This window comes from Setaria italica, chromosome I, assembly GCF_000263155.2.
Source record: "Setaria italica strain Yugu1 chromosome I, Setaria_italica_v2.0, whole genome shotgun sequence".
Taxonomy (NCBI): Eukaryota; Viridiplantae; Streptophyta; class Magnoliopsida; order Poales; family Poaceae; genus Setaria; species Setaria italica.
Window position 1 is genome coordinate 38,127,873 of NC_028450.1, and position 12,382 is coordinate 38,140,254.

At 38.1% G+C, this 12,382-nt stretch overlaps 1 protein-coding gene across 2 annotated transcripts; it reads right to left on the reverse strand.

Annotated features, from left to right (window-relative positions):
• Positions 1 to 39: 39 nt before the first annotated feature.
• Positions 40 to 12,105, reverse strand: LOC101770742 (exocyst complex component SEC6). Of its 2 annotated transcripts, none has more exons than XM_004953865.4 (25): positions 11,760 to 12,105; positions 10,419 to 10,457; positions 10,127 to 10,215; positions 9,906 to 9,996; positions 9,672 to 9,761; positions 9,482 to 9,561; positions 8,866 to 8,958; positions 8,166 to 8,192; positions 7,711 to 7,818; positions 6,790 to 6,925; positions 6,662 to 6,709; positions 5,952 to 6,007; positions 5,378 to 5,486; positions 5,086 to 5,226; positions 4,827 to 5,006; positions 4,634 to 4,717; positions 4,447 to 4,533; positions 3,231 to 3,275; positions 3,060 to 3,138; positions 2,130 to 2,199; positions 1,541 to 1,628; positions 1,091 to 1,180; positions 776 to 892; positions 628 to 690; positions 40 to 424 (listed from the first exon to the last, which is right to left on the reverse strand). In XM_004953865.4, the coding sequence occupies exons 1-25, from the start codon at positions 11,880 to 11,882 to the stop codon at positions 293 to 295; spliced, it is 2,265 nt and encodes a 754-aa protein (XP_004953922.1). In that variant the 5' UTR covers positions 11,883 to 12,105; the 3' UTR covers positions 40 to 292. The 2 variants fall into 2 exon arrangements, with proteins under 2 accessions (XP_004953922.1, XP_004953924.1); XM_004953867.3 differs by having other exon boundaries at positions 6,790 to 6,922; positions 11,760 to 12,104.
• Positions 12,106 to 12,382: the final 277 nt, after the last annotated feature.

Sequence of the window (12,382 nt, forward strand, 5' to 3'; positions counted from 1 at the left end):
AAAAACTGGAGCAACCTAGCATCGGTACACATGACGAGGGAAGACTTAACAAACCATTTTATTGGATAAATAAAATTAGGGCTTTAGAAAGGTTACATGTGTTTTTACACCAAAATTCTCTGTAGCTAAGCAAAGCGGAATATACAATTTTGCTTCTCACATGCTGCTTACACACTGATATGGTATAAACGTGAACCCAATAGTAGCATCGATGAAAGAACAAAAGAATGATCACAAAAAGAAGTAAAAATATACAATCTTTGCCCTGATGGTGGGGAAACCACTCTCGTCCTCACTGCCCAAGCTTCCTCCATATTCCTTTCTTTGCTGTCAGGCACTTCAATTTGCCAAACACAAATCCGGACTTCTGAGGGTTGCCATCCACGAGGGAGTTCTCGTATATCTCCTTGCATTCTTGTACAACCTAAGAATCGATTATATTAGGGAGTAAGAATATGAATGATTACCAGAAAATTCAGTCAGGTGGTGGCACTAACAACCAAAATCATCAAATGTTCCCCTGTCAATAAGCAAGCGTTGGCACTTTTGTTGGACCACCGTCCACAGGTTCATGAAAATAAAGCAGTAGCGCAGATGCATATGATGTGAGAAATCTTGCGTCCATACCTCCTTGGCTTCCTTTCTTGGAATGCCTTCCCGCATCGCCACAAGCTTCTCAACGACCTCAGGCTACAAAACAAAGATGTCAAGTTGCAGAGCATAACAAGAAATGAACACACTGTTTGATGAATAGTCAAGCATCTGGAAAAATTACTGGGCAATCAGGCTGATGTTCCAGTATATTTGTGTAAATGAGAGTAAAGCTATCCAAACTCTCAGCTGAAGCTAGCTCCCTCATATCAGCCAGAATCCGCACTCTGCTTTCAACTTTCTGCAGCAGTTAAAAAAAATTCAGTGAAAACTGGTTCAAGTAAATGCAGAAGCATCAAACCTCAAAGATGCCGTTTTAGGACGATCAGTGTTCAATGACAAAAAGTCAATATCCAATTAGATTTCCATAAAATGCATGCAATAAAACTATCACATGAGGCTGTGAATAGTTTTAACTTTGAATGAATACTATACTTACTGTCACATTGATGTGCTCCCTGAAGAAATCCATAAGCACCTCTTCATCTAACCTCATCCTATCAATTGTTTCTTCTTTTATGTAGTTTTTCTGTAGGCACAAAAGGAAACACATATTAGCTATTGAAAGGGCATGTCAGGCAGCAGTGAGTGAGAATAGTTCTTGAAAGGTTTTCACAGTTCTCAGAGATAATACATATGAATTCTCTTTTTGGGCAGGGAAGTAATCTGGTAAAAAGGAAAGACCAGCTGAACCCAATGTACAATAGTGACAGTTCAGTACAGCATGTTTGTAGGAAACTACTGTAAAAAATTTTCCTTTTAGGGTGCCAATACATCTTATATGTTCCTTGAGGTCCCTCCGGATATTAATAGACATTTAGGGTACAACGAGACATGATCTAACCTAAATGTCACACTTTCAGATAGTACTAAGGGTGGTTCTGCAAACCTGAGAGAGAAGATGATCAACATACACAACAATTGTTTCCTCTATGCAAGCCTCCACAAATCTTCGAAATGATCTTTCCTCAATATACCTAAGAAAATACAAGATTATTAAATTAAAGCACATAAGGTTACACAACTATTATCAGCCTGTTAATGTTAATGTTTAACTTTGATAAACTAAATTGGCAGGAGCAGAAGTTTGAAGTGTGCAATAAACCAATACTCCATAGCTTATGAGCAATGCTACTGATGTGATAAAAAAAATAGTAAACATTAGATGTTGTAGATAAAGTTTGCAAATCCATACCATCATTTAAAACTTATTAACTTGCAGATGAGTTTCCATATTTGACAAACACATTTTTGTTCTTGATATGTTGGGATCTCACAGTAAACTACAAGCATGGCTTGATGTCGTATATTATGGTGTGATTCAATTTTCTCAAAACTATGCCACAAATCACTTCAAGAAAGCATGAAAGTGCACGTAAACAAAATATGCACAAGCAACAGGATTTTCCATGGAATATACATTCCTACATAGTTCCATTCCAACTATTTCAATTTTTGTTAGGAAAATAAAAACTTACATTTTGACATCCCCAAAATAATCAGCAAACGTTGCAACGAGATATTCTGTGACCATTCCCTCCAGCCAGTCTAAACAGAAAGAATATATGTGAGAAAACAAATTGCAACGAGAAATTTCGTGGACAAGAAAAGACACTACAAGCAGTTTGTCACAAAAATAGGCAAAAAAGAGTTCATATGATTGTTCGCACCTTCATGTCAAACAGTACATAAATTTAGCTTGCTTACTGGGAGGGTATTAACAGAATCATGTTGGACTCGCTACTGAATCACACATCCTTGATATACCTATACTTGGGATCCAGCACATAGCTATACAGCCAAACTGGTAGCAAATTCTCAGGGAATTTGAGGGTGTAATTGGAAGAATAGGATCGCTAAACCCTAGGGATATGGATCCCAATGCTTCCTATCTAACCAGGCCTTGAATTTTTTTAGACTGATAAACAGACCCTGGATGTTAACTGCCAACAAGCCTAACCAACTATTAGCACCAAATATGGCAAGTAGCTGTTGAAAATAATACTAGGCAACATCTACAGCAAATCCATCAATACCAGCGAAAGATAGTAAGATGATTGAGAATCATTGTAATAGTGTAAGCATGCAGCACTGTGAATCACCCCATGTTTATCTGGCAAATAAGCCTCTTATGGAATATAAGGAGCTGCAGGTGCTATTTATTCAAAACTTACCAAGAACTGATATAAATGAGTGTTTCGTTTGAGCAATGGGATGGTGATGAATCATTTTACCCTAGCTCCAAACTTAACTTTCTTGTTTGGTTTGAGGAATTGAATGGTTAGATCCATCAATAACTTATCCCACATCAGCACAATCTAGTGTAATCATGAGGAATGAGGTCATCCTACCAAAGTTCATGGGAGAGGGAGAGGGAAGGAAGGAAAATGCTGCTATGAAATAATTACCTTTCTGGTAAAGCTTCACAAGTAGATCCTGCACACCTGGGTCTTCAAAAATAACACTAACAGTTTGAAGAACGGCTTCCTGTTGAAAGAACAAATAACAAAACTTCAAATATCAGTTTGATGGATGATTTAAATATATGCATAGCTATATCATATGCATGCAGCACAAACCTTGGCAACCTCAAGAAATCCTTTGCAAGTGTCTTCAAAATTAACCTACAACACAGAGTATTTTGCTTATTGTTTAAAAACATTAATGTAAGTGAAGAGATAGATAGAAACATTGTCCAACAAAAACGACTAGCATCAAGCTCCAAATAGGGTCAATATTTACAGTTGTAAAAAGATTCAGAAAGTACAGCCAAGCACCCAGACAAGGAATCAACAGGGACCAGATTCCTCACTCAATTTGTTCTCCTGATTCAAGTTTCAAGCATCCCATTCAGAAGCGAGATTGGCTTCCAGTGGAATTTCGCTAACACAAACATTTGCATACACATAGTACTCTCTCCGGTCACAAATAAGTGATGTTCTGGACACCAACACGGTCAACAAATATTCAACTTACTAGTACTTTCTGTTACAAAATTTATAGAACATAGCAAAAATATACTTTTATTTCATGAAAAATCTACTGTATCATTTGCAAATGTCCAAACTCAGCACATAAAAAGTAATTTTCAACCACACTTTGGAATAGTTCACTTAAGAGTTAGGACAACCCCAAAACATCACATCAGTGACTGGGTGGAGTATCTGTGAAGCATGCTCCGACCCAAGAAATATACATCTGACGCTTAAGCCTTTATTTTTTAAGCTCTCCATGTTGGACATGCCAATGTTGAAAATTACATCGATATGACTAATACATATATACAAGAATGCCTCCTGATATATGCCAGGAATCTTCATTTTCATGCCAGACAAAAGTAAGAAAAACTGGTCCCTACAGGAAAACATAACCATATGGCTAACGCATATGGTCTAGTTGCTCTCTGTGCCTTTTTTTAAAAAAATGTATGTCCAGACAAAAGTAAGAAAATTGGTCCCTACAGGAAAACAGAACCAATGGCTAATGCATATGGTCTAGTCACTCTCTGTGCCTTTTTATTTTCCTTTTAATTTGTATGTCCAGACAGCTTTCCCTCTCTGGACTCTTGCCAGGAGACTATTCTTTTCTTCAGAAACAAGTAAAAAACTGACTCCTACTGGAAAATAGAACCTTGCCTCTGATACAATGCATAGTATTTCAAGTTAAAAAAGACGAAACTTCAAGAACGAGTGAGCTGTGAAACTCAAAAAACACGAAGCCATCTCCAGACAAGTTAAAACATGGTTCAAATAATGTCATCTAGGAAAGAGCAAAAGCTTTGTCACATATCCGTACCTGTTCAGCATAGTTTGGTGGAAGTGCCTCCAATGTACTGCTACTTAGCTCTGTTGAAAGTTCATAGCAATGCAGGTTATTGTTAATCTGCACACACACAGACGCACATACGCAATAAGGATAAAATAATAAGAAACAAAAAAACAGAGTTTTCACATCTCATTGTGTCCTAAATGCAGAAAACTACCAATGCACATAGTGACTCCAGACCAACATCAGAAGCTGGCTCCTCAAGTCTTTGCCTCTCAGCTGCTTGAAAATCAAGCATGACCTGCAAAGGACCAAAATAGAAGATTAAAAATAACACATTAATTGATTCCAACAGCGTGACAACAAAACCAGGTAGACACACATAATCTCAAAGGCAACTATGTAAATACCTGAATAACTGCAAGAGCAATACGGTATAGCATGACGTCTGTACTGTTGTCTCTAACTATCTGAACTTGCTCAGTCAATATTCTGAACAGATCCACTGCTGCAGGTGTATATAGTTTTCCATCCTCCTTAGTCTTTGGTGGTTGTGTTTTGTCTGCCTCCAAAATGTTGCTGTACCATTTCTATAGGAGAAAACAAGAAATGATACATGATTACCATGGTTGAGTTCATTTACAGTTCAACAGGTCTAGAAAGGAGTACCTTAGTTGTTGCCTGCATACGCTCAACATACATATTCATGAGGGGATCCAATGCGCCACTTTCAGAACAAACTTGGGCAAGTGATTCATCCACACCAAGACCAATCAGATTTTCTTGATATTGCACAACCCAACCAGTTACCTACAATGATTAGTCTATTAATGCTCTTGCTAAGAACAAAAGTCAAACATGTTTACTCATGATTCAGGAATCAAAGGAACACAGTATGGAAGTGTGTAGTTTCCACAATTCATCATGGGGAGCATAAACTATGATATTTAAAATAAGGTACCTTCAGGATATTTATATTTTGAATATCATTTGCTCTATCGCTGAGAAGTCTTAGCATCTGAATGAACCTTTCCGTATATAAGTTTACCATGAGCTGGAAAATTTCATATCTGTGCAGAAGTAAGAAACATGAAAATTTAAGACGTTAGCAATAATAAGGAAATAATTTGATTTTTTTTGTAGATCACTGTTTCTAAGGATACCTCTCCTCACAATCATCAGTATTCTATACAAGCAAAAATATCTTCCCTTTATCCCTGTCATGCTAGTTTTAGGCAATAACATAACTTCTGTATGAACTGACTTATTGAGAAATTACAAGGAACGCATATTTGGAAGCAGTCCTAAAAACTGATTCCTGAGATAAATTATGGCACACTATATGAGCTCTTAACATGCCATTTTGTCTTGTAGTTTTTTTTTTAGTTCCAGCAAGAGCTGCCTATTGTATTATGTCCAGGTGTGCACACTTGTCTAGTTATAGTAAATTGATTACCTACTTCCTGTGTTATGGAACAGATATACTAAATCTAGCAACTACTTAAAAGTGCAGTTTACACTAATTTTCAACATACCTAGGAGGAAAGCATGGTGCAACATAGTCATATATATCGCCAAGCTCGTCTCCAATCTGTATCGAAATAGAAGCAAAGTAGCGAGCTAATAAGTCAAAAAGATCTATTAGGTAAATCAACGTAAGTATATTTTCTAAAGAAACATTGCTTGATTCCAAATTGCAGGGCTCCCCCCCGGCAATCACAAGAAAAAAAAATGACATTTTGGAGATTGCACAGTCAACCAGTTCTAAGTTACTCGCAATACAATATCTCCATATGTGTTCGGAAATAGTATGTACACATTCTCCTCGACTTGAGAGGTACAGAATATCATAATTAATTTTGTTTTCAACATATATTTTGGTAGAAATAAATGGACATAGTTGTTTTGGGACCATGTCTATGTTCAAAATGCTACTGTTTTGTGATAAGGAATATTTTTAGAGAAGATCAACAACAGTTTCACGCATGCATGTCAAATCATTTTTAAATAGCTGAGAATACCGTATGGTCAGGCATGAAATGTGAACTTTTTTGTTTCTTAACCGGCATACCATTCTTCTGGAGCTCATTAGATAATACCAGGTTAACAACACTGATATATGAAGCAAACATGTTTTGACCATGAAAGCTTCAGCATCATGAATCGCATAGCTCTTAAAAAGTTCAGAACTCACGGATGTGCAAATTGTCAGTCAATAACCTAAGCTAAGAAATGGAATACTTACTGCTTTGGCTTCCTCCAAAGCTTCCATCAAATCCTCCGAAAAAACAAGCTGTGTGATCAAAACATTAGATATGAACTGTGAAAATCATAAAGTAGATCTTTAACATCCTGGATTGATTGAGGCAGTACCTCAGTAAGCAGCTTGTTGAAGCGGGCTTCAACAGCCATCCGAATACACTCATAGCATTTGTCCTTGTAGCCCTTTCCCTGAACCTTCGATTTTTCTTGAGTGCCCTTTCTTGGGGTAGCTGCTGCACCTTTTCTGCTAACATTGAGGAAGGGCAACTCAAAATAATCAGCAAGTAAAGAAGAGTTGATTATATTACTATTCTGCTAACCTTTTCTGCTGCACCTTTTCTGCTAACCTGGTAAATTATATTACTATTCATGCTTTCTCACATATGTTACAGTTGTCGGTTGAAATCGATACCTTAAGATAATAGACTAAAATAGCGCTGTGAAGGGTCAAGTTGTGTGGAACACTAGAAAGGCAATATAATCAATAGTAGAAGCAAGTCATCAAGTCTTTTAGCAAACATAGAATGCAAGTTAAACATCTATACAGTGCTACAGAAGGCCACACTAAAGGGGGGAATGAAGATAATGTTGGGTAAAATGTACCATGATAACTGAAATAATAGCCCTGTTTGCTCATAAGCCAATTTAGTTGATGGTAGATTTGCGTAACATGTAATTGCAGTTCCAAATACGTATACATGAAAGACATACTATGTCATGCCATGATCATCAGAATAATATCAATATGCAAAAATGTTTGAAAGGTTCTCTGTCATCTTTGTTGCTTGTAAATTCATTTACTTTTCTTTTTGAAGGGTTGTAGATTCATTTACTTAACTCAGACACTACTGTAAGGTGCGCAGATGTGCAGATGCTAAACACAAAATGCACATAATTCTATGCTATGTATATCAACAATAGCATTCAAACAAAGGATAATACCAAAAGGATTTATGACTGCTCCTCTAAGGCATGAAATATAACATACTGGATGAACAGAAATTTATCTGAAGTGGAAAAGGAGAAGTGTACTTTGCAGTTCTACGTTGGTTTGTTATTGTCGCCATAGCGCCTGCACCCTCGGCCTCAGCTGCTTCTTCTGCAACTTGTTGATCTATGATCTCTTGCATTTCAACAACCCTGATGTAGTCCAAAAACAAAATTGATGTAGGTATGTAAATATGTGGGTGCTATACTGCTATGACATATATCTACTAGAAAACAAATAGGAAATATTGGCGATACAACTGAATGTATAACTCTTCAAATTGTATTATTGAAAATATATTCATTGGCAAAGATATTAATAAAGTGGAAGTGAGAAAGGGAGGGTGGAAAATGTCATTCCATGAGAACACACAGGTATATCTACAGGGCACATAACCATAAAGCAGGTTGTAAAATGTAACCACTAGCCTTTCAACTATTCATCTCCAAGATTAGCACTTGAAAATACTCAAAGAAAAATTTTGAAGAATGAGATGTACCTCAAAGCTCTAACCAATGTCTGAGGGCTGCAAAAAGAAAAGGTGGAAGCATAAATATTAGCATACATAGCACATGAGAAAGTATGCATACCATACATCAAATGTAACGAAAGCATTTATATTTGAGTTGACTCTTGCCGTATTGATCAACATTTTTTTGGATAAATAAATAGAAAGTACAAAATCAACAGATACATGTGCCATTTAGATCATAGCAAGCTGTAACATGGTTAGTGAATTCATTTTAATTAGATAGTGAAATATAAGGTGGGGAAATGTGTAGAACAATATACTGCGCATCATATTTGCAGATACCTTCCAGAAAAAGCCACGGGCTGAAGAGGAAAAGGTAACAGCAATGGAAACAGGGTGCTTTAAATATAAGATAGCCTATACTTGTCTCTAGGGGTTGTTTGGTTCAAGAATTTGAATTTCTCTTGCTCAAAGGGAAAACATTTTATTTCAATTTTTAAAAGCAATTATTTCATCTGGTCTTTAACAGTAAAGAAACCTGCTTCTTGCAAGACCTAATATTTAGTACTTTGCACAAGGCACATACGAGGAAAAAAAATCTGAAGTGACCAAAATCTAGGGATCCAACACAGTGCCTCGACTTTAAAAGTAGGAATAAAGCTATAAAGTCATTTTTCATGTTGCACAGTATAGAGAATGCACACAGCAAAAAAAAAAAGTAGGGTACCTCTCTTTTGCAAGTTTGAAAAAGTTGGTGATATGGCCCCATAATGTCTTCTCAAATGTTTCCCATGTTCGATCAACATCCTCAAAGTATTCTCTGTGGAGTGAAGAAGAATCCGGTCATCCACAGAAGTGAATTATACTTAATTGCAATACAGGCCACAAAAAAGATGTAACATTTATTGATATTCTAAAATAGGCTAGTTCTGAAGATGAAAAATTCAGTATCAGTTAGGTAAACTTGTAAATCTAAACACATCATCCTCACGTGTGCTATCAGCAATAGTTCTATTACCTGTGCATTGGACACAAAACATGATTTATAAAAAGAAAAACTAAATGTTCTGCAGATGAACTAGACTTAAAAAAGTAGAGCATGGCTGGTTGAGTACAGTTGCAGTAAAACTTCTTTGTAACAAAAGTAAATGCTACAGGTAGTTAGTTAATTATTGATTTATGTGACCTTAGAATGAAGTCATGAACCAGCATCTGTTAAAAATGCTTAGCTTATTCTAACAAATAACAATGGAGGTGAAAGGAAAATAAAAATAAGGACGGTGTGTCACATGACAATTAATATTAGCTAGAAACTAGTTCAGCTTTTGAAGTTTAAGCAGAACCTTAGCCTGCCAACTTCTTCCTTATGAGATGCAGCAGCAGCTAGAGCAAAACGCCTCTTTCCATCAAGAGCTGTTAATCTCTAATTTCAACACAAGAAAGATGACGCGGGAAAGTCAGATAAATAGGGTATTACAATTATGGCATCCAATTATAGTGTTAATTGATAAGTCAAAGAAGGAAAAAAACAACCTCATAAGTGTGAATTAACTCTTTGTCATTGCTTAATGAGTCGCGTGCTGCAGCCGCCTCAACAGAAATGGACATCATACCTCCCATATCCTACCAGCAGGCAAACAAATATATAATTAAGTTTCCATGGTCCTCTAACGTGGTTAGCTTGATCTTTACAGAATTAAGAAAATGTAAATAACATAATGCAAAAGAGTGTGGATATAGTGGTATCATTAAATTCAGTCAGCAAACCTTTAAAGTTGTGTTCAGATTGTTTCTTGCATTGCTAAGGAGCTTGATCTTGTCATGGTTCTCAATTAAAGTTTGACACTCCTGACACAACCTGCAATTGATTAATGGCAATAGGACTGAGAAATGAAGAAAAACATAGATATTTTTTTTAAGTATGCCAGCCTAGCGTATCAGGCAGGTAAGAGCGTGTGAAAATGCAGAAATCAAGATAAGTAGCTTACTTGTCTATATCTATGAAGTTCTCACGTAGTTTGTTTATTGTTTCCTGAGATAAGGCTAGAGCACTGATACCAGCATGGGCTTGCTCAACCTGTCGGTTTTCAAGCATACCCAAAATATATGTTCAAAAAAAAAAAGCATACCCAAAAATAACTCATCATCCAGCAGACATACATGAAGGGAGGGGGGGGGGCATGTAGATGACAGAAGCAGCAATAGTAACTAATATAACTCAAGATGATAATAATAGTTCAGTTAATAAGTTGGCAACCCATAGAAAATATTAAGGAATACCTGTTCTGCCACCATTGTACTGAGCTGTGCATCATTTGTCTGAAATTTTTTTAAAAGACAGTCAGACAATAAAGAGGCACATGAAGTGATTGAAATAATGAAATCTAAAGAAGATCATATCATACAATTTTCTACAGATCAAGTCATATTCTAGCATGCTTTCTTTTGATCTAATTTCATACATATAATTAAAGCTTGTCAAGCAATCCCCCTGCAGCCCTGCCAAACCTAAGAATTGATAAATCTTGCTCCGCACCCAAGCTGTTCTATAGGATAACCAATCTAATTTAATACATTTCTGCAGATATCTTTATAAAATGAATTCGCAGATTAAAGCACTCAAACAGAAAAAACATATGGCGAGCTTACAATCAAGATAATGAAATATAAAGAAATAAAGCAGTCGTAGGAATGACGTGACTAAATAAAGAGAGGATAATCATTGCGATGATCATCTCTGGACAATTCAAACATTCTCCTAAATGGAAATTACACAAGTTGGTTAACTGACAAAGAAGTAAACAAAAAGAGAAGCAGGAAAGGTCTAAACAGTGGACATCAGCATTTTGTTCTGGTTTATCTCTCCACCCATCTTATTTCTTTATGAAGCTGTGAGATATAATTTTCCTGAACAAAATGTGAGTACAAATTTGTTCATCTAATTTTTTTCTGAACAAAATGTGAGTACAAATTGAACCACTGAAAGCATGGGTTTCAAACGTTATTAGCAGTCTCAGATAGCTAGCACCTTTATCTGCCAATCTGAAAAGAAACACACATTTATATCGAAGCTGCAGATAGCTCGCAAGGATTGAACCTACTGTCGATGCTTTTAAACTTAGCAGGTCCAGCTTGACTGCAGATAAATGTTTTGGTGAAATTGTGCATTACTTCAACAAACTACATGAATATCAGCTAAATAGCTGATAGAGACCAGCACATAATTTCATCCTACATCACCATTTCTCATGGACAAATTGTCTAATACTGAATCCCAACGAAATTGAACCTAATCACTCACTTCTCGGACGTCACACTATAATAAGCTGACTCGCACACACATAACTAGTCCTTGGTCGTAACTTCCCGAATCTAATAACCAGACTCTGGGAATAAGATTCAGCTATGATCCACGCCACGAGCTCAATTGCAGCCAAAACAGAAGCAGCGTATCAGGGCTCAGAGCGGAGGACAAAAACTACATGGAGAGGTGGCGTGGAACCATATTGAGAATGCCAATCAGGGTTTACCCGACCCATTCGCCGACTGCCTGAGATTCCGATGCAATTGGCGGCACTACCGCGAGTGAAATTGCGAGGTCTCTGGGGTGGATCACGTCACCTGCTGCCGCGCGAGGTAGTCGGATTTGATGGAGGCGATGGAGGAGAGCAGCTCCGGGAGCGGGAGCAGCTTGGCCACCTCGCGCACCGCGGCCTCCTTCGCCTCGATGCCCAGATCCTCCATGGCCGCCGGCCGACGCGGACGCCGACGCCAGCAGCCTGCGCGCCGCCGGCCCCGCGCTGCCTCGCGAGTCGCCTCCGAATCCGGTGGGAGAAGGGCGCGGTGGGGATGGGAGACGGAGAGAGATCGTGAGGAAGGCTGGTGACCTGGTCTGGTGTGGTGTGGTTTCGGTCCTGGTGGTTGAAGGTGACCAACGGGGAGAACAGCCGAACAGGTAAGGTGCCAGATCTCACATTTCTCTGAGCAACTCCGAGGGCTAGTTTGGGAGGGCCAATCCCGGTGATCCCATACTTTTTCCTGGGCTGAACCCCCGCACCGTAATTCGGCTCGGGGCTAAAATTTCATGCCGGTTGGGAGCCCATCCGGCGGGGAAGGTTGACCCATCCCTGCCTTTTTCATTAGGTGAGACCTCCCCGCCTCAAGACATCGGATACATCTCCCCCATCCCGCTCGCAGGCGACGCCAGCGTCGCTCCTGCACCTCCCCATCGTTGTGCCTCACCG